This window comes from Boleophthalmus pectinirostris, unplaced genomic scaffold, assembly GCF_026225935.1.
Source record: "Boleophthalmus pectinirostris isolate CB_2022bp ecotype Guang Dong unplaced genomic scaffold, ASM2622593v1 HiC_scaffold_19, whole genome shotgun sequence".
NCBI classification, from domain to species: domain Eukaryota; kingdom Metazoa; phylum Chordata; class Actinopteri; order Gobiiformes; family Gobiidae; genus Boleophthalmus; species Boleophthalmus pectinirostris.
Window position 1 is genome coordinate 22770766 of NW_026571140.1, and position 23109 is coordinate 22793874.

General features: G+C 36.0%; 1 protein-coding gene across 1 annotated transcript; it reads left to right on the top strand.

Moving 5' to 3' along the window:
- The first annotated feature begins 1061 nt into the window (after positions 1-1061).
- On the top strand, positions 1062-16313 carry tspan15 (tetraspanin 15). Its single transcript, XM_020941482.2, has 8 exons — positions 1062-1235; positions 6625-6810; positions 6894-6968; positions 9044-9139; positions 11750-11866; positions 13318-13368; positions 13869-13985; positions 14440-16313. The coding sequence occupies exons 1-8, from the start codon at positions 1146-1148 to the stop codon at positions 14596-14598; spliced, it is 891 nt and encodes a 296-aa protein (XP_020797141.1). The 5' UTR covers positions 1062-1145; the 3' UTR covers positions 14599-16313.
- The last annotated feature ends 6796 nt before the right edge of the window (positions 16314-23109 follow it).

The following is a 23109-nucleotide window of genomic DNA, read 5'->3' on the forward strand; positions in this document are numbered from 1 at the left end:
ATGACCAAGTCATAAAGATCTACCTAATACAAAGCCAAGCAAACTGCACTGAAACACTCTGTGCCCCTTTTTTGGACCCTGACCCACAGTTTGAGAACCCCTTCTTTAAGAGAACTTCCTCTGGCACTTTACACAAAACTGTGAAAAAAGTGAAGGAAGATTTTTAAACCTGTTTTTTAAAGTTCCAAACTGGAGTTGCATTCTAAAAAAGAAAGGACAAGACACAGAAAAACTGACTTCTGCTAAAATTGTTAGGACCTTGTAAAGTAAACCAAGTGTACATGTCATGTAGACAACATTCAAAGTGCTTATTCATTATTGTGGTTTCCTCTTATAAGTCAAATCTAATTGAATAAGTTTACATTTTTCTTTGTCCTAAATTATATATTATACTTGCTCTGATGAACCAACAGAATGTTGTGACCATATATTAATTTATTCTAAATACATTTTAAATGGCTCGGAATACTATTATAAGGCTATTATTTATATAAGGCTATTATTATTATTATTATTATTATTATTATTATTATTATTATTATATTTTCGGTAGGCCTGCTTGCATAATATCTATTACTATCCAACATGGAACGTTTGGGGGGGCAGTTTCTGAAATATACTTATTTAGTTTATGATAACAAGACAAAAAACATATTGATAACATATGTCCAAGTTTGCCAGAAGTGAAATTCGTCCAGATCCTCAAATATCCGGATTTGAATTAAATGTGTCTGTCACGTGAGCCCTATACTACTTATTAAACTAGATCAGCTAAATAACTAAATCCAACAGCAATGTGCAAACTATCTCTGACTCAGTAGAAACCACACAAGTGAAGGAAAGCTGAAAACTGCGATCGCTGCCATAGACTGTATAATATATATATATATATATATATATATATATATATATATATATATATATATATATATATATATATATATATATATATATATATATATATATATATATATATATATATATACGGTCTATGCTCGCCATGCTAACAGTCGCGCTCTCTCAGGTGCGCTGGTGACGACAACGCGGAAGTGTGGAGTAAACAGCGCAGCGCGAGGGGGGTGTCCGCTGTTCACTGTCCACTGTCCAGCTCACTGTGCTGAATAGACAGGCTACCTACGGCCATCATGTCCAACAAGGACGATATTCGCTATTGCCACAGATGCTCTTACGTAGTCCTCAAGTTCCTCTTGTGTTTTTATTCCATCATCTGGTGGGTAAGTCACTTTACAGTTTCAGTGAGAATCGAAGTAGGGTGTATGTAGTGGGTTAAACCGAAACCGTGTGAGCCCTGACCAGAGTGCTTCATCAGATCATGTAACAGGTAATAGGTTCGTGATATTCTTTTAAATAATGTTACTTCACATGTAACTGCAGAGTTTGTAGGCTATGCAACATGGCCACACCTTCTAGGCTACCTTTGCTCTACCTGTTTGATACTGTAGTAAGATAACACTGGAGGTTCTATAGCTACAACTTTGTCTGCAGTTTTTGCTATGGTTCATGCTATATTTATACACTCACAATGATGTGTCACGTGGTCACATGTTGTTTACAGTACATGGAACAATGGTGGCTTCCTGCATAACATTTTAGCGTAGTTTAATTTGGAGTATGTGGAGTTCCCCATTTAATTTTTATGCAGACCTATTTAGGCTGTTCATTAAATTAATATTAGCAATGTTTCACAAACACAGTCTTAACTTGGTTCAAAAATGCTTAGAAGAAATGCTTTAAATCAGACAGCGTGGCTGAAGATCAAATCTTGGCCATTAAAAGTGATTTGAAAGTGATGCAGAGCTTGGCTAACTAAAGCCAAGGTTGATGGAGTATGCAAATTTTTTCATTTACAGAATAAAAGTGTTTTTCTTGGGCCCAGCAGCTCCCCTACAGAGAACACCACACACAGTGTATATGAACACACAGATTGCTGATTGGCACAATGCTTAATTGTTCTAACAGAATTACAGTTTTCAAAAAAGCATTTTTGATGTTTATTTGTCAAAGAAATTATGGATTATAGTTGTCCATTATATAAGAGGAATAAAACTGTGAACCATTGTATTTATAACCCTGAGGGACAGAGATCCAACTGAGCTGTTGGGGCATATCACCTCCACAACATGAGGATGTGTTAAAATAGCTGTGAATGCATAATGTTGTTAGTAATGGTATTATGTTTTAGTTGGATATTTAGACAGTTTAATTAGTCCTGGAGTAGTCTTTGGTTTGTTTATAGGTTCATAAGTTCATGTTGTTTTTGTATTACATTTATGCCTTATTTACAATATTTATTCAATATAAAGTGATGAAAAAATTAATTCAATATAAAGTGAAATGATACTTGGTCACAAGGTTTTGTACTTTTACTTTTATTCCGCATTTCACTGGACAGGAAGTTGGTGAGGTCTTGCGACAAAGATTTCATGTTTATACTGAAAAATTGCTCAAGGTAATTTTTAGTTCTGACTTTATGTGATACAGAATAAGAAAAAGTGACAATTTAATTTCTGTGGCAGAACAGGAGTATGCCTTTTAAAGAGATGTTTTCTCAGTTTATAGTGTTCTGATAATGATTTCTGTTGCAAAATGAGGAGCCACCCACCCATGATCCTGGTGAACTTACTGTGCCTTTATTCTTTATTCTTACTGTGCCTGTATTAACAGTTTTAACACCTCTCTCTTTCCTCACTTCCATTGAAGGTGTGCTTTGATATTTGATTTGACATTTAAGGACATTTCTTTTTTTTGTGTGTGATTTTTTTGCATCTCTGCAGTACTTTTTATTTTTTGTTAGATGAATTTTTGATGACACTTGGCAACAACCCAATGGCAGTTCTAAGATTTTTTTGAAACAAGAGACATTAAGGGGCCACATGTTACATTCAGGGGCAAAGTACAGGGTACATCCAAGCACACATGTGATTAATTCAGTACAATGCAAATACATTTGGATTGTCATGTCACAAATGAAACATTATGAAGCAGTAAAGTATGGAATCCGACTCCGTGAATGATAACGTTCAAGCATTTCGAGCATAGACAGTAAAAAAACAAAAGCCCTCCACAGATCTGTTTCTTCTCCCATTAAATTGTATTGAGGCAATAGGTCTGCTGCCACCAAGAGGTTGTTCTTCTCGTCAGTTGATTGACAGAATAGGAGCACTTCAGGGGCCAATCAAATAAGAGGTGGGGCCAGGGCCCCTGTGGCCCTTCCCCTAGAACTGCCCCTAGTTCTGGAGCAATTTAAGTATCAAAACAGCTCACAGACCTGTCTTCACTTCACTTGTGCATCACTGTCCACCGATGTTCCACAGCTCCCTAATTGGTGGACTTTTGATTGCAACTGACCACTGCAGGTCAAGAACACTCACAAGAGCTGTGATTTCACAGTTTTGGTCTATAACCTTTGCAGTTTGTTTATTTGTATATTTGTATTGAATATTCTCATCAACATACTAATTCCACTTCTATCAACTAATTGTTGTCTAATATAAACATGTATTCACATATACTCATTGTGAACTCACAAAAATCATGAGAATTAATCTTGCTGCCAAATTTTAATATGCCTGTGGAAGAATGACGCTATATAATTAAAATAAAGTAGTCTTATCTGGATTTCAGACTGTATAGTAAAAAACAAGGTTTAAGCACAACAAATAAGCACAACAAATAATCTCTACATCTCAATATGTGTCATGTGGCCTTGGATGTCTCAGACTTACTGCCTGCAGAGTCAAGGAGTTCAACTCTTCTTAAGGTACATTCAAGAAGTCAGTCTGGTTACCCAGTCTCCATCAACGTTGGTGGCCATAATTTCTGCATCGTGTGAATCAATGTTTCTGAGAACAACACTGGGGCCCACTGGTGCCTCATCGCCTCATCCAGGGCAAATGCTTCTTGTTCCATGCCAGATGATTACTCTGTGTGGGTGCATGTGGTAAGGTTCTTGCAAGTAGTCTTGCACATCACCATGTTGATGTGAGCGGTTTAGATGATATGAGACTCTGGTACTTCTCTCTTGTCTCTAATGTGCCTGGAATTTAGTTCATGGTCATCAGACTGAAGGATATCCCCTTCTGTGCCTCTGTGCTACTGTTACTGCTGTAGTCTCACTGTCATCCCGCCTGATCAACTGTTAAGTGTCTTCTCAGTCTCATGATGTCAAAATATGAGCAGCATGATCACGGGGACTGTTTAATTATAATCTAGAGGTTGATTTGTAGATTAGAACTGCACGTACTTAAATAAAAATTAAAACACTTCTTACTTAAATATATTAATTTAGAAGTTGTAGATGGTCAAATTATAACCAAATGTTACAGTATTTTGTAATACAATAGCTTTAAACCAGGGGCCCCCAACCACCGGGGCACAAAACCTGGTTATGGTCAGGGACATGTAAGGAAGCGCACCATGGTGGCCTATAAACACTTTTCACAAGTCTTAGTGACAGAAAATTCATGTAGAAATGTGAGGGGATGAGGGGAGGTCACAGTTAAGAGCCCATTAAAATTTGAAATGTTTGCTTTACTGTCTTACCATCTAAACCCAGGGCTAGGAGTGAAAACAGACTACATAAACATGAGAGCTTGAGGTAGGTGATATTGGGTATGAGAGAATATGGAAAATGTTTTGAAAGTATGCAAAGTTAGAGGAAAATGTCAAAAAGCTGCAAAATGGGTTCAAATCCACTTTATTAAACAACAAAAGGTATGCAACAGAGGGTATAAATGCTCATTTTAACCTTACCAGGCCTAAAACACTAAAACCAGTCAAAGAAAATTAAACCGTTAAAAACAGCAATAAGTAAATAATATACAAATTTAAATAAAATATATAAAAAACACAGAGGACCACACAACTCACACGGTGTTAAAAGCCAGAGAATAAACTCAGTGATCCAAGGCTATAGGAGATATTTTAGCTTGTGTTTAATTTTACAGTTCATTCTCTTTTTTCCATTACTCTCAATTGAGACATTTACAGCATGATTTAAAACAATTTTAATGGATTATTTATTATCAGGAGTATCCAAACAAATTCAATTTGGATCATTATTGCCTTCCACCAATGGGAAGTATAGCACATATACTGTAGTTGAAATGCCTTAGTGTTTTTCCCTTTAAACCCATTATGCCTTTAGAATGTGGTCAGTGGTCAGCACAATCACACGATGATGACTAATACAGGGCTTTATAGACAGCAGGCCCATGTGACTTGTGGGCAGTCATGGGGTTACATTTATTAAAAGATAATTTTATACCACCAGATTGTGTAGAAAAAGGTTCTTATCCACGATGTTCTCTTTTTGTTTTAATAATTATTACTGTATATTGTTAATCACATTTATTTGGGATCTGATGATTACGAGACCAATTTTGAATATTTTTTAAAGCCTGTCACAATAACACATTTTAAAGTGTGATATAATTCTGAAATAAATATAGACAATAAATGATAATACTGACAGAAAAACCAAAAAGCAGGATTATCCCTAAAACTCTTCTAAGTGTTCAATACTGTTAAAAAAGAATAGCATTAGATGCAAGAACTAAACAGAATTAACCTTTTAGTACTTAGTTTGTAGCTGTAATCGGTCACAGACATTATTTACATAAAAATAACAAAAAGTTACCCACTAGTATTAAGAAAAAGTCTCCATGATAAATATTGCTTCTCAAAAATGATTGTTCAATACAGCATATATAGAACGATAAGTCAGTTTAGTAATTATCGTGACAGGCAAATCAATACTTTAAAATATCACTAGGTACCCAATATCCACCAATACCAGAATATAGAGCAGATGTGTGTATTCCGAGTACACACTCTGAGTACACACTCATGCACTTGGGAATAAGAACTAGGTACAGGACTTGCTTATACCTGTATCAGTAAAACTTATAAATGAAGAACTGTAGATTAAAGGAGGAGATGATTTGTGTGTTTACAGGCTTTTGTATGTGTCATTCTGACTGTAGCATTGCCTTGCTTTTGTGAGATGCGTGTGGGTGATGTTTTGAGCAGCTCTCCCTGTTCCAGAGAAATTTCTTTTATGGGAGACCAAGAAAATGAACTAACTACTGTGTTCTGCTATTTATCCTCCAAGTAACGCAGAAAAGCATTTTTATGCATTATGAAATGTACTGGGTAATGATCAGGCATTCAACAATCTTATTTTATTCATTCATAGACCCAACCAACCAGAATATTACTTTCAACCAGTATCAGTGCATTTTTAATAATAAAAGACTTAGAAAGCTCTCACTGATAAAAGACTGGTAGAGTAATTAATGCACACCCTGTATTTGCGCACCCCAGTGACTTGAAGCCCGAGTTTATTAGAACTAAATAAAGGAGCCATTTACCAGAACCAAAAGTAAAAAGATCTATGGTCCATTTCAACCTGGCACAATTACGAAATCTAATTGGCCTGTAATTAGTCACAAATGTCATACTAAAAGAAAAGATGAGACACTTCTATTTATATACACAGCCTTTATTTCTGTTCTCTCTCATTAAAGTAAAAAACACATGTTATGCTAATTTCTGGAGCATTTCTTGCTTGCTTATAAATCTGTGCTTTCCTTGTACTTGCAGCTTATAGGTGGCTGTATCCTGGCTGTAGGCATATATGCGGAGGTGGAGAGGCAGCACTACAAGACTCTAGAGGGAGTGTTTTTGGCCCCAGCTATTATCCTGATCCTGCTGGGCATCCTCATGTTTGTAGTCTCATTTATTGGCGTTTTGGGTTCACTGAGGGACAATCTGACTCTGCTGAAGGTGGTAAGTACAGTTTGTAGTAAGTTTTCATGATGTGGCAAATTGAAAAACATAGGATATTATAATGATCTTATGATGTATTGCAGTTTATGTACGCGTTGGCGGTGTGCCTGATTCTGGAGCTGCTGGGAGGGATATTGGCTCTGGTTTTCCGCAACCAGGTGAGTCCTTGTCAGTCAGAGCCTCAGCCTTCCTTTCACTTTGAGATTTCTTTGGCGAAATGTTATCGCCTGCAGTGATTAAAACGATTATGGATGCGAACCTGGTGAATAGACCAGTAATTACAATAATTCAGCTGAATCTATTCTCAGATGGAGACCATGTGTTCTAAGGTATAGGATTATTGAGATGTCTGTAAACGTTTATGAACAATATCCAGAAACAAGCCTTCTTTTCATTTGCTATTAATCTGGTTTGATTTAAGATCCTTATCCATCTTCTTCATTTATTCCCTTTTGTCTATCATCTGATAAAAGGGAACTATCAAGACCCTGTGCATCTAAAACACAGAGGGCAAGCTATAACCCACAAATCTCCAGTTACATGAACCTTTCTGCTTAGAATCATCTTTTATGTAACTAAAATTGACCAAGGTGTTGATCATCATGCTTTAGCGTTACAGTATCAGTGACATAAAAAGTGGTCCTACATATTATAGTATTTCAAATGAAAATCTTGCATTCAGCTGTACACTTTGTTGTTGTAACTCATGTGGCAAGACCCATGATGCCATTGTAGGATATATGTGTGTCTATTGCTTATATTTAAACATTTTTAAAATGCTTGCTCTCACCCTACAATTGTACAGTGTGCACCTATAAAAGTGCAAAAATATTCATTACATGGTCTACATTGCGGCGACCACATAGCATAACAAGTAATTTTTTGGCCAAATAGATTTTTGGTCTTCTACTCTCCAGAGTCTGCTGCATCTGTAGGTGTCATTGGCTCCATCCATGGGAAATCAGAAAGCCAAACAGTCAAACACAAAACCGCTCATACCAGTTTGTGCACCATAAAAACATATTATAGCCTCTGGAAAAAAAACATGTCTCTGCTGTCAAATAACAGTTTATATCTTCAATTTGTCAAGTGAAATTAGGTCAGATTAGAAGTTTGTTTCTCAATGAGAAACAATTGAACTTAAGAGTAAAACTGCACAATATACAATATAGCTGTATAGTTGTAACAATACATAAATATGTCAAATATTCAACCATTACATTTTTTTTTTTTCTGAAAACCTTGAAAAACAACCATATGCAGCCTTAAATCTTGGTCACACAGTCCTCACATCTTCTTTGTTACAAGAGAAGCTCAGTGATCCTTTCTGCTTTATATTCTTGATTTTTGCATATGGTGTCAATGGACAGCATATTCAAAATTCTAATGTTCATGTGTGTTTAATTTACATTATAGTACTTTAACATAGTGTTCAATATCAATCTTGTACAGCATACTAATGACAACTCCTTGATAATCCAGTTAGTTTGAATATGTGCCTTTGCCTGGGTACACTGCAGAGACTTTACATAGTGGAAGAAAATATAAAACCTGCATGGAAGTGCATGGTGTATACCATGTAGAACTGTACTGCAATAAAATACCTTCTTTACAACAGTCAGTCTAGCAGTAGATACTGCATAATAGTGTGGAGGTTCTCTATAGTTTTTATTTTGACATGAAGGGGGAATAAGTTACTTTTGCTGGAGAGTCTGTCACCTGTTAATCATTATGGAGGTGCTATTGTTTTGCCTGCAATGTTCCACAGTATGGCACTGAAATGATCTAATATGCAATTACTAAATTACAAATGTTATATTGCTAAAATATCTTAAAACAGACATTCTTTTTGTGAATGATCCAACCTGTAACTTATAAATAAGATTAATGTCATACAGTAAATGTCTCCAGGCAAAGTATCTTCTTGGAGACAAGCAGAAAAATTACATCAAGAACCAAATAGTGCATCTAGCTGCATTCATGTATGTCCGGTTAAGCGAAAATGAGGCACTGCAGCAGATTGTGAGTGACAGCTGGGCCATGTTAAAAAGTCATCTTTAAATCTTTCAGCTGAATGGGTCAGTCACCTTGACTAAGTGGATGGTTTCTTACACTTGGTGTGTATTTCACATAAACAGTAGATCAGCTGTTTCATCAGAGCTTAATGAAATGGCAGCTGACCCTCCCTGCCACATTAACATACTAATTGTTTCTGTTCATTTTCTTCATGCAGGCGATGGATTTGGTTAATAGAAACATCAGGAGAGGCATTAAAAACTACTATGACGACTTGGACTTCAAGAACATAATGGATTTTGTTCAGAAAGAGGTATGACTTGTGATGATGCTGGTAAAGAATCTATAAGCTTTCAGCGTCTAGTACAGACACTGCTTTTATTGTACACAAAGAGCAGGTGTTATGGGCAACACAATGAACTCAGTCACAGTGCAGCTATAACCACAGTTAATCATCATTAAAGGCGCATCCAATTATGCAATTTAGATGATCACAGACTCAACACCATTAAATCCCTTTTTACTTATAGATTTTTTTCCTGTTTGACCAAAGATGTTTGATTGATTTGTTGACTCAGAGATGCCATCTATCAGACTGGAGACTTGGATTAGAGCTGACAGCCAAGCGCAGTCAGTTTTCAACATAAATCTATAAAACTCTGTATGGGATTTTGTGCCTGTTTCTTGTGTAGTAAGAAGTACACACTCAGTTTGGAGCCTGACAGGATACTGGTCTCAAATTTGAGCAGTATAATTAAACTACATGATCCTAATGTCTTAATGAATTATCAGCTTGTAGACATTGTATTGATGAGAAAGGAGATAGTGCATTGACTTATAGCTTGCAGCCCTCCCAGACCAAGCCAATTAGCAACCTGGTTAGTCACTTTTTCACCCTGTCTGAGATGCCAATGACTAGACATCAGTCAGTGGGTGTGTCCGCCAGTATCTGCCTCCAACAGAGCATTGTCAGTTTAAAACACTGCACTTCAGTTTTGTGCAATAGCAAAGCCAGGTGGACTGACATAGAATCCATTATATTCATTAATTATGGCCTTTGCACAGTTGCCTCATCTGATACATTTTGGTACATGTTTTGCTGGATGCTAGGTAATCATTATTGCTATTGAGTTAATGGAGTGTTTTTGTGTGTTTTCTCTTCTTGTATTATATATGAATGAAAACATAAAATGCCAGACCAGAACTATATAAAAATACATTCTGTTGTTTTTTAAATTATATGCACTGAATGAATTAGTTTAAAATGTTATGTATTGATACTTTTACTTCATTAATGCGTACAATTTCTAGTGGAAGGTCCATCACCTGCTTATCTCTATGGCGATGTTATTGCTTTGCCTGGAATGTTCCTTAATCAAGATATTCATCTAGCATTTATTCATTATGGATGGTTCTATTGCTCACAAATTCAACAATTTGATTTGTAAATAGGGGTGGCTCGCCACAGATCTGAATTTTAATGTAGTGTTGTGCTATAATCTGCTTGTCTTCCTTGTGAAAGGGTTTAATCTATACTGTGGAACATTCTAAGCAAAGTAGTAACATTTCCATGGAGACGAGCAGGTGGCAGACCATCCACTAGAAATGTTACAGAGTGCATCTTAAAATTTTGTCGATATAATGAATTTTGCATTCCATTATGAAATATTCACCATAAGATTTTCAGTACCAACAGTCTATGAATAACATAAATTCATTTGTGCCATATACACTTGAGGCAAAGTGGGTGACAGCCAAATGAACCTGGAGGGGGTTAAACTCAAATCAAATTATTACTTTAACATTTGGAAATCGTGTTTACTGCTAAACAAATTAATCTGTCCACAGACACTTAGATCTGCCAGTGTTTGGTGGCGGATGTAGCTTTACCTTGGTGTGTTTCCTATTTGGATTTTCAGTAATGACTGGTGGGCACCCTGGTGTGGTGTTGGCATACTGATGACATGCCTGTCAAACAGCAGACTCATAAACATTCATATATTCATGTATCAGCTTTCTTACTTAAGTTCATTTTACTATTATAATAATACTACTACCAATCATCACTACTACTTCACTTCACCTCAAACTCTAACTAAAGCCACATGGGGCCGTTGTGTTTGATTAAAGACACAATTAGATTAAATAATTTATGTCTCCAACATGGCTAATGGATTTTGACTACATTGTCTTTCAAAATAGCACAGCATTGGAAGCATATAGTTTTGGTAACTTTTGATTTGAATTTAAAGGTGCAGTATGTACGGTTTAGAAATATGGTTACGGTTACGGTTTTAAAAATGGTTACCCTCACCACTGAACCTGGGTTGTCAGTTTTTTTAACCTACATGTTGAGGAATTTTTTCGCATTCTCCATATATGGACATGAGAATCTCCAGAACCCATTCACTGAGCTGCAGAGACTGCACGAACACTAAATGACTGAGCAGAGAGGCATTTTAGACCTGGATTAAACCAACTGGATTTCAGCATTGAAACTAGCAACCCAAATGAGAGACTCAGGTTATGCTCATCCTGCTTTCTCATTGGAGAATTAACTTGAGAAGCAAAACACCAAATTATAACAAAAACAACTCGGCCATCATGTTAAATATTTTTGTAACACTGAATTCATGATATAAAAAATAGATTAGCATTATGTGAGAAATAGCATTGCTTGTTGCTCCAGCTGTGTATGAATAATCAGCAGTGTATTGAGTTTCAAGACCTCAACAGCACATTCAAAAGAGCCACAATTATTCAACTTGTCTTATAAATTATGGTGTATTTTGGCAGCAAATGTGTCTGGTATTCATCCAGTGGAGTCTCTGAAATGATCTTGTTTACATACTGATTTTCATTCATCTACATATAATTTCTGTTATGTCTCCTCTCCTCCTCTCCTGCACTCCCTGTTTCTCAGTTTAAATGCTGTGGAGGTCAAGAGTACAAGGATTGGTCGGTCAACATGTACCACAATTGCTCTGCCCCAGGTCCTTTAGCCTGTGGAGTCCCCTACACCTGTTGCATCACCACCAAGGTTTGTATTTCTGCATCCAATCACATTGTGTCTTTATGAATGAAAATAAATATTTAGTATTGCATAGATCACACAAAGTTCAAAAGGACATAGTCTAAATATAGTATGGTTTTATTATCATGATTACTGCTACTCTGTTTCCAGCTTAGGAGCAGCAAAGGCAATTTTCACCCACACAATCACAACATAGTATTTTCATATAATTATGATAGACCTTCAGGCTTGTGTCCGTGGGTTTCACAATGATGAAAAACTGTTGGCATTACAAATTAACAGTTTAAAACAAAAATATTATTGTGAAAAGTCTTAAAAATGTCTCACATAACAAGAAGATGAAATCCGTGAAAAGGGGTACAACTAGTACAACCATACACACTTAGGGAAATGTTTGGGTAAATTATAGCTATTAATATATTTGTATACATGTTATTTTTTACAGATTTTATACGGTCTTATTTCTGCATTGTGTAATGGGATGGCATTTGGATAATTCATGTCTTTATGCCGTACTCAGTGTTGTCCTAACAGATTATTCCTACTCAGATTGTACAGGGTGGTTTTGTCTAAACTGATCATTAACTATTGAACATTGAGTGTTGACAAAAAGGCAGTCGAGTGTGGATGAGACTTTCAGCTTAAACATTTGTAACATAGCACCTCATGCACCTGGAGTGGCACAGGGAGGATGACAGACTCTGATCAGTACGACCATCTGACTGTCAGCTGTTGCCTTGGAAACTGATCTGGACTGTAAAAATATGCCTAAATTTAATATCATCATATTTTTATATCTAGATTAAAGAAGACATATCTGACATCTAAGTTCTAATATCTAAGACATGTATGGATTATTATTTTATACTTTGGAAGTTGCAATATGTGGGATCTTAAACAATTTATAAAAAAAAACTCTGCTGACTTCCAGTTGAATATTGAGGTGTGGGGAAAAAAAAAGGTTAAAAGCTCTTTAAAGATTAAAATACTCTGTATACAACCTGTATAATACTTTTTTTCCCCCGATTCACCACTTGCTTGTTCCAGATGGCAAGCGGGGGATTTATCATATTTAAAATAACATGCAAATCTCCATGTATTTGAATATGGTAATGCTGTATTAACACTGTCAATGCACAAATACTTTATTCAGAGCCAAGTCAAACTCATCTGGACAGTACAGTGAACACATGCAATACTGTCACTGCTGCCATTCTTACAGTCAGTTTAATTGCTCATACATTGACATTTTACTAACTACAGGTTAGAATCTGCTGTAGCAAATGAAACAGTATAAGTTTTACCTATTTTGGAGTAACACAACAATTTTACAGTGGTGATACTGGTGAAATTCTGACTTCATGCAGGGGTATATTTTCATACATACACACACACATTCACAGTCATAATCAAGCAAACTGACAGTGCTCATTCTTGTTTTCTTGTCTGTTTTGTAGCCTAATGAAGTGGCCAACACTCTGTGTGGTTACAAAGTGCTCAAGAAAGAGGTTAGTCAACTCTGATCTGTAGTGGTCAGCATTCACCCCCACAAGAATCTACTTGTTATTTGTTTTTATTAATGGATTTCAAAGGAGATATTAAAAGGCCACCATTTCAGTTTTAGTGTCTTTCTTCTTCAAATCTATTTGCTGTTCATATCAGAGGATTGCATTTCACCTTTAGGGACTCAGTGGTTGGAGCCCTCATCCACCAATCCAAAGGTTGAACAATCGATTCCCGCTATTGTGTCAGATGTTGTATCTATCATCAAATGTGAATGTGGTGTGCATGAGTGATTGGTGGTGGTGGTCAGAGCTGCTCATGTGATGTTCCAGATTGGCAGCCAGCTTTCTTCAGTCTAAACCAGGGCAGCTGTGGCTAGTAGTAGTAATATCACTAAGTGTGGAGTGAATAAATAATGCAGTGTTAAATGCAATTTGAATGCACAAACCACATATTAGTTAAATAAGGCTTACACATGTCATTATATCTGCTTTATTTTTCTTAGCGTTTGGATTTAATCGATGTCATTCACATCAGAGGGTGTACTGACGCCTTCTTCATCTGGCTAATGGACAACTACAAGTATATGGCAGCTCTGTTGCTGGGAATCCTGCTGCCTCAGGTAACAGCCTATTGGTCATTCATTACAGTAACATCTGAATAGTTTCCTTCCATGATTCTTTTTTACTTACCATATCACAAAGATATGCGCGCCTGCCTCACCATTGTGGGTTTGAGACTAGTTTCTGACAACTGTTCATTGCAGAATTAAATTAATCCTATAAATTGCAATAAACCAACCAAATTAGTTTATGTAATCATCTTCACGGTCCAGTGATGACTTAAGAAAGCTTCAAACAACAACAAAGCCCAGTGGATTCTACATTTATGTCATGGTTTATTGTCTGTCATAATTCTATGCTAATTTATGAATCTTTTATGTTGCAAATCATTTTACCAACTTCTTAGCATTGGGAAAATTGCAGCTAAATTGACAATTATAAATCTGTCAGAAGCCTTCACCAACTTCTTAATATGAACTTCCTCAAGCTAATCATGGATTTTGCTCTTGGCAGTTCTTTGGAGTGATTGTGAGCTGGCTGTACATCACACGAGTGGAAGATGCTATAACAGAGTTCGGCCATTACAGGGATGCACTCCTGGACTCGGCGATGGAGACTAAGAGTCATGGCCGTGTTACAAAGTGGTTTAAGTGCATGCCAGATTTTGACTAAAGGGACAGCTAATGGACACTAGCTCCTCAAACTCTCCACTGACAACAATCCATGTTGCACAAATGCTTGATTGTGCCTTGATCGGTCTCAGGGATAAACAAACTGTTCAGGCATGCCACTACAACAGTGTACAACTTTTACTATGGATTTTTACATTAAGAAGGATACGGAAATTAAGCAACCTTGTGTCAATTCAACGTTTTAATAGTTTAATCAATAATCAAGCCTTATCAGTTTTAATAGTTTGTTATACTGCCGTTTCAGTTTATTACTAATATCTAACTATCTACCTACCTATCTATATATTATAGAGTTGTACACTTAGTTGTCAGTTGTTGCTTTGTTTTTATATTCTTCATTATTATTCGTTTTCTGATAGTTTCCTACTAATGTAGCAATTTTCAAGTTCAGATCATGACCTTGTTTTGTGGTACAGTTATAATTAATTTTTTATTTCAAAATTTCAATTAATTTGCTTCGATCTACCCTTTTAATTACTGCTATCTCTATAAAATGTGTAGTAGTTTTTTTTAAAAGGCTAACCGTAGCTGAACAATAATGTGAAGTGTGCTCCTGCTCCCATCTCCCGATGAACAGAGCAGAGTAAAAGGAGACCACGATCAATTTGTCCTTTACATTGCTACTTTCTGTTTGGCCTTGAAACTTAATCTGATTTCAACAAAGGCAGATAGTTTGAGATTTGATGTTTCTTCAGTGGCATTTTGCAGTTTAGTTACTATTAAGGGGTAAGATGATGTTTAGTGGTGCATTTTCACTCATCACCAGTATGGGGAAAAATATCTTGAAAATGTGACAAAATGACTTGCAGTGGGATGTACTTTGTAACATATTCTAACACCTGGTCTAGTCAGAGTACTGTATTCTGAATTGATACTTTGCAGCTGAACATTCCCTGGGGTTGTGGTGCTAATTGTAGACACTGCTCTGTCTAAAGCTCTGTTAAACAAGTTTAATCTGCTGATTAATTTAACACTATCTGACCATAAAGAACTCATAAAGAATTACAACAAGTGAGATGATCTGTGCTGTTAAACAACTCCTCCTCAAATAACACGAAAGTCACAAGATAACAAGCATAAGCCAACAGTTTTTCAGATAGTCACTCACCTTTTTGCGTTTTCAGACAATCATAAAATCTTTTGGTGTAGTTATTGCTAATATGTGCACTGTGTCACCATGGTAACTTCTAAACACTCCGCCAATAGGCATACATGCAGAACATCCCCAGAGTGATGCTGTAGCAAACTATCAATATTTAGAGTTATATTGTTACACGGCATTGGATTAAATCAACTTTGTTCCACTGTTTTGCATTTATTAATCACTGAATTGAGAAGGAAATATTGCACATGCATTTGTAAGAGCTGTATTTTCTTCTTTTCTCACAAATACATTTGGTTTTAGGAAATTACTGTATTCTGAAAAGCTACAGTTAGTTGTAGTATTCTGAAAGCATATCAGTTCATGTTACTTCCCAATGCTCATCATCACCTATAGTTTTAGATATTAATTATAGATTGTTTTTTGTTTTTTTATGAAGTTGAATTTTAAACTGAAGTGTGTTTTTCTTTGTCTTCCAGGTATATTTAACTTTGATTAGTAAGCTTTTTGGAATGACAGGTGATGTGGGGAAAACTACTATTTGAGTGTGATTGGTGAAGAGTGAGTGAACAATAAAAACATGTTTTATTATGTTTTAAGCTTTTTTCCTTGACTGCTGTGGAAGTTCTATTTGGTGAGCTGGAGCGTTAATAATTGATTTCCAATACCACACTGTGTACCATGAGAGGGCAAGTCAACTTAAGACTTGACTACCCTGCTAAATCTTTGATGCTAGTAAAAATCAACACCACACTATAAAGCCTGTCCAGTTTTATTATGTAGTAAAATGCTTTCATTATCTATTTTCAGTCGATCTGTCATGAGGCCATAACCTTTTCTTTGATTAATGGTGTACACATAGATTGTATAATTCATCTTCATCCAGTCTATGGGTGTAGAGAAACACACAATAGAAATGTCTAGCCCACCCACTGCTACCCCAGAGCAAATGTAGCTATTAGTAGGTTTTAGGGTGCGCTCACACTTGCTTATTCACCACATCAAAACTGAGACTAAACCAGGACTAGAACAGGACCAAAGCAAGTCCACATAAGGACTTGGATTGGTTCAGTTAGAGTGTAATAAAAATGTGTGAACACATCTTAGTATAGCAGTTGAATCACCCGTACCATTAGAATGTAGTAATTCAAACCTGACTATATTTATGCATCCTTTGTGAGTGAACTGAGAGCTGTGCTGGAGTTGAAAAGAAAGGCTATGACTCTGAATGTCAGAGGCAAGAGAAGATTATTACCATCTGTGCAGGACCCAGGGACAGTGAATACAGAGCACACTGTGATAGAATTGACCATTCAAGCCCCCCGTGTTTTCATTTATGAAAATTTTATAATACAAGGGGGTGCAAGTAATAGATCTACAAAGAAAGGGAAGAAGAAGACATGTCCTTGACAGAACAGCGTGGTAATGTATACAACATTCCTCAATGTGAATGAACACTGTACATTATAGACAGAAAAATATATATTTAAGAAATGTCCTCCTATTCTCTGAAAACAGTAGAAATGCCATCAGAGATGGACAGTATTCAGTTATATACAACTTCTTATCTATACTATTTCTTTCTTTATTTTGATAACATGAAATTATTTAAACATTTATGTTTCTTGCACTGCTCCTTCAAATAATTAAGTTGTTTTTTTTGTTGTTTTTTTCAAATACATTAACTTCAAATTATAAATAAGGTGTTACATCCAGACAGCTATAGCAAGGCCAAGACCTTTTTATTTATTTATTTTTTATTTTATTTTTTTTAGAAGTTTTAGAGTTCCTAAATATTTGTATTACTTTTACTTCAAGTAAAAGTTAAATTTTGTTTAATTTAGTGTGTTAACACATATAATATTGTGAGGTACTTATAACATGTAACAACAACAACATGGCATAAAAGGCTGTGGTACTAGTAGATACAGCAGTATAAGGTTATAAGGTTTAGGTGAGTAATTTTTTTACGTTTTATTCCTGTAGTGTTAATTTGAACTGTACTCTTAAATAAATAGTTTGTTTAGTCTACCCACCTTCATATGTCATTAGATTAGACACTAAAAAATTTCTGCCACTTACAACTGACAATATGATTATGCAGACTCATATTCTGCCTGAATTTTGTGGCACTGTCCAACAAGAAAGATTGTATAGTTCCAAAGTACACACAGGTTTAAATATGTTTTAAAATATTCATCAAAACAGGAAGTGTTTTGTCCTTTTGTATTGTCTTGATTATGGGCAGACTAATGCACTGGGCTTAGAGCTTTCCAAATAGCAGCCATGAAAACGTTGAAAGGAGGTAGCAGCATTCATCTTGGAGAGGCTTTTGAGCATTGTAAAAAGCTATAGATGGAGACAAGAGTCGAGGATATAACAAATACAGTCTAGTCACAACTAATGCATGTGCCAGTACCTATTGTCACCATGGCAATACACCGCAAATATTGTACTTAATTAAACTAAACATAGTATTTTTATCTGTAGTCAGTAATGAGGTGATTTACTGAAGCTAAGAGTTACAGAGAAAGCCCTGACAATTGTCTGATTAATTATTATTTTCCTCATCCTGCTAGAACACTGACGGTGTGCAGTAATGTAGGTGGAAGGTGTAGCCATTTATTAGTCTGGTGCCTGACATTTAGCATGGCACATAATAAATTAACCTTGTTAGCTTATCAGCCCAAAGTACTGATGTAGGAGGGCTACCATAGACTGTATAAAGAAGTGGACTAAGGGAGTGAGACAGAATAGGAATTTATTTACAGACAAAAAAGCTAAATAGAAACACCAGGATCATGTAGAGCGGTTTAATATGAACATTTTAAGACTGAAGTGATGAGGCTCACTGCAGCAGTTACAGGGAGAGGGGTAACAATTTTGCAGTGTAAAGTCAATTGGAAAGTTGATGGTGCCGGAAGCGCCCCCATGAACACTTCCTGTTTGGAATGTGGCAGCTTGAGGGTTAGTTATGCCCATTTATTATACAGGCTAATAGAGCCACAAAGCTTCTCAAATGAACTTAAAGGAAATGTATGTAAAATTGTGATTTATAAATTCCATAAACATGACTTAACTGTGTCAGATACGATAAATGGTCATATTTATACATTATTTTCCACCTTCAAGGCACTCAAAGGCACTTTACATTGAGAAACCATGCACCCATTCACCTGCACATTCATACCCAGACACTGGGGGGAGAGATGGATGAAGTGTCTTGCCCAAGGACGCAACAGTAACAATCTGGAATTGAAGTGGATCTCTGACAACTCAATCAATGATGTTTATGTTGAGAGCAGGATTCGAACCACCAGCCTTCGGATCAGTAGACAAACTTGCTATCAGCTGAGCTACCTCTTGATTTGGAGATGTTCAGATCCAATGGCTTTTACTGATAACTACTTTAATACTTTTTTAAAAACTGGAACTGGAACCAATAGTCAATAGCAATCAAGAGTAACATTTTGCATAACATTTAACGGTTTAATAATCAAATCAATATTAGGCTATTAGTAAATGCCCAGAGAGGCTATAGAAAATTCATCTGGATTGGACTTTAAGCTTTGTTTCTGTGCAAAACACATTTTATTAAAGGTCCTATAATATGCAAAATTGACTCTTATAAGCTTTAAGCCATATAATAATGCTCCTACCTCATCATAAACATACCAGGAGTTGTGTTTAGTTTTATTCACACATGTCTGAGTAACCCTTTAATATTAGTCTGTCTACATTTCCAAAGCTCAACATGTTCTGTTCCACCTTGTATTGTAATGTAGTGATAGTTTTCAAGTTAACACCTCCTTTTTACCTGTAGTTCAGTAAAGACGGACAATTCCAGGGATGAAATTTTCCAAATGATTCTAGAGAAGGTGTGTGGAGTTTAGAAACACAGAGGAGCACTTCCTGTATTACGACATGACATCACAAGGTGGAACAGAGTGTTTTCTGTTTGAGAGAAAAACTCAACCCAAATATGCAGAATTTGTGTGTTAAACATGTGTGAATCACACACAACACAACTCCAGGTTTGTTTGTGATGAAGAAACAACATTATACTGAATGCTGAAGTCAGTAGTTTGATACACTGTGAATCATGCCATTTTATCATAACAAAACAATCTGAGTGTTACAAGAGCTGCTATTGTGAAGATTCTTAGGCTCAGTTTTTTAGTCACCACAATTTTCCTTTGACACTCTTACGACATAGTTCTGAATCATTTTGCTTTTCATTCTAGTGGCTATACAGGTACACCTAGAATCTGATCATTATCTAAGTTGTGGAGTTATTGAAATGTCATGTAAACAGATACATCTGGTGTGAGTAATCTGATTTCTCTCTGATTATGCAAAAGGGAAAACTAATGTGGCAAAGGTAAAAAATTAAATGAACAGTTTTATTTGTTTTGATGATCAGCTCTCTGTTTTGCATGTAAACACACATCAGATCTAATCAATGGGTTATCTGATTATTTTAGTTATCTGATTTGTGTGTGAGGTCATGAGGAGGTGAGGCAGAGTTTTGAAATTTGCAAATGAAGACTCTATATGAGATCTCTGCTCCAAATTCACAGCACTGTTGGCTTTGGGGCAGTGTGGGGAAAAGGAGCTTAAATTCAGTGGGAGATTTCATGCAATAATTAACCCAAAACCATGACCAGATCAGAAAGCCAAGCCTTCATCAAGACTTAACTGAAGTAGAAGGTTAGATCAAATATGTTTCAATCATCACTAAATAAGTCAAAGCTGAAATGCGTTGTATAAATGGTCTATCAATGGCCCCAGGTTAAGATTATAGCCTACTGCTGTGTATAAAATGCCCTGGAAATATACTTTGAAAACTGTCTCACTTTAAATGGATAAGAAATCTGCAATTACTGCCAAATATAACACTATATATACTGTAGGTCTTTATTATTGGTGGAAGAAGTATTCAATTTTGTTACCTAAGTAAAACTACAAATACAGGAACAAAAAAAAAGTACCACATGAAAAAGTCAATTTAAGTAAGAGATTTGTACTGAATTTTGTTCAGCAGAAACAACTGAATCGATTTTTTTTCCTTAGCTGTTTTTATTTGTATATTTTTGTTTCCTCAAACAAATGTGTTTCTGCAGGTCTCAAACTATACTAAAATACTTTTACTTTTCAGTCCAGTTAAAAAATGTAATGGAGTAAGTACTGAAGTAAAAGTAGAAAGTATCTGTCAAAGTTTTCAGTCCAAGAAAGGGTGGCAGTAAAGGCTGGCGACCAAATGGATGTCTTAATCAGGAGAAGTTTATTTACAATCAATAATATGGACCCGGGGGGACTTGTAAAGTGAACATAGTATGATCTTTGAGTGTTCAAGTCCCTTGACTATGCTTCCAAAGGAGGAGGTTTATAAAGCAAGTGTGGTGAGACTATGAAGGCCAGTAGGCAGTTAGGCAGCAATATGCCACAATTTAGATAATGGTATGCCAATGGTATACCAAGAGAAGATCATGGTGAAAATATAGATTTTGTGTCACTGTTAAACTGAGATGTGCGTGGAAGATAAATTACTTAAATTCTCTTACAGTATCCACTTAAAAATGTACTTAATAACAATGATAATAATACAATAATATGTTTTATTTATAAGTTTTCCAAACACTCAAAGATGCTGACTTAAAGTACAGTACATTTCTACTTTTACTTTGTTACGTTCCACAACTGGCCTACATTATATTACTTAACAAAACCAGGTATCATGGAAGGTCTGGTGAAAATCTGCCGTAGTTCACATGGTTTGAAAAATGTGTGTGCGTTTAAAGTCAGCAAGTGAAATGATAATAGGCTCCTTATTAAGCAAAAGATGTTCATTTTGTCTTCTTATATACTTTAACTTCTTGGGCAGCCGAAACATGTCAACAAGGTAAACACACTTTACTGCATTGTCTTTAAAAAGAACCCAAGAAGTTAAAGATAATAGGCTCCATTTGTCCAAGAAGAACAATTTCACCCTCTACCTGTTCAGCCGCTGCAGAACACCAACAATCAATAGTTAACGCTGCAGTTGTGAATTCAGTTGTTTCACCATTTTTAGAGAAAGTCTTCAGCTCTGTCTGTAAAATAAATGCGCTCAATCATGTATTTGTCAAGACAAGATGGTAGAGACTATTGGTCACTTTTTTTGGTAAATGGTCACATTTTTATATAGCACTTTTCTACCTTCAAGGCACTCAAAGCTCTTTACATCAAGGAACCACTCACCCATTCACACACCGGTGTACGCAGACACTGAGGGCAAGGTGGGTTAAAGGCATTTAACTTTTCTGGTGGAGGTTCATCACCTGCTTGTTTCTATGAATATATCATTGCTCTGCCTAGAATGTTCTGCAGTATGACATTAAACAGTTCTACCTTACATGTATTTAATTACAGGTGGTTTTATAGCTCAAAAATACCTAGAAAAACAGGCATTCTGACAGCGAGTGGGTAGTGGTCTCTCTACAGATCTGACCTGACCATGGTCTCCATGAAGATTGTCTGGTTCAGTACCATACTGAACCAGACAAAGCAAGAAAATCTCCATCAAGAAAAGCATTTGACGAACCCACCACCACAAAATTTACACAATGCACATTTAAGTGTCTTGCTCAATGACACAACAACAGTATTTGTCTGTTGGAACTGCGGGAATTGCCCCACTGTTGACTGTTGAGATTTTATTGCTTTATTGTACAGTATGGTTTATATATTTTTCATTCATTCAATTTGAGCTGTTTTTGATATATGTGCAGTGTGCATGGTCACCTCTCCACAGATCTGACTCGTAACTGATGGCATTACCTGTTTGTATCCACAGAGATAGGAGTAGTGGTACATCCCAGGCATCTGACATCAAACCATCTCTTTGGAAAAAAGCAGGCAGTGAACAGGTGACTAGAAAAGTTACATAGTGCACCTTTATTTTGACTGAGTGGGCTCTTATCCTTGTGGGTCGCTCTTGATCCGTAACAATTATGTTTTTATTTTATGGGTCAAGAATTCAAGAATACATGGTTCATCTGTTTTTTCTAGTGATGCACGATGTTTGACTAATGCATACATTTTTCTCCACCACTGATGAAAATCTTTATTGATCTATCTTGTTTACCCACCATTTTATTAACATTTGTGGACATGCCTTTGTCAAGTACATGTTACCTTTCAAACACAAGCAATGCTCTGCTCCCCATGGACATTCACAACACTGAAAACATCTGTAGACCTGGCTTTAAGTGCCGTAATAGAACACTTACAGACTCTAAATAAAGCACATAGACCAGTATCCAATCATTCTACTTTTATTTGAGCAAAGAAAGAGTTGCCACATGCTAGAAAACAGGTTTGACATTTACAGAGGTATATGTTGTGAAT

Coding starts and splice junctions, on each gene's coding strand:
- tspan15 (XM_020941482.2), top strand. CDS start 1,146: ATGTCCAACAAGGACGATATTCGCTATTGCCACAGATGCTCTTACGTA. Junction 1,236..6,624: donor TTTATTCCATCATCTGGTGG/GTAAGTCACTTT, acceptor TTGTACTTGCAG/CTTATAGGTGGCTGTATCCT. Junction 6,969..9,043: donor CTCTGGTTTTCCGCAACCAG/GTGAGTCCTTGT, acceptor TTCTTCATGCAG/GCGATGGATTTGGTTAATAG.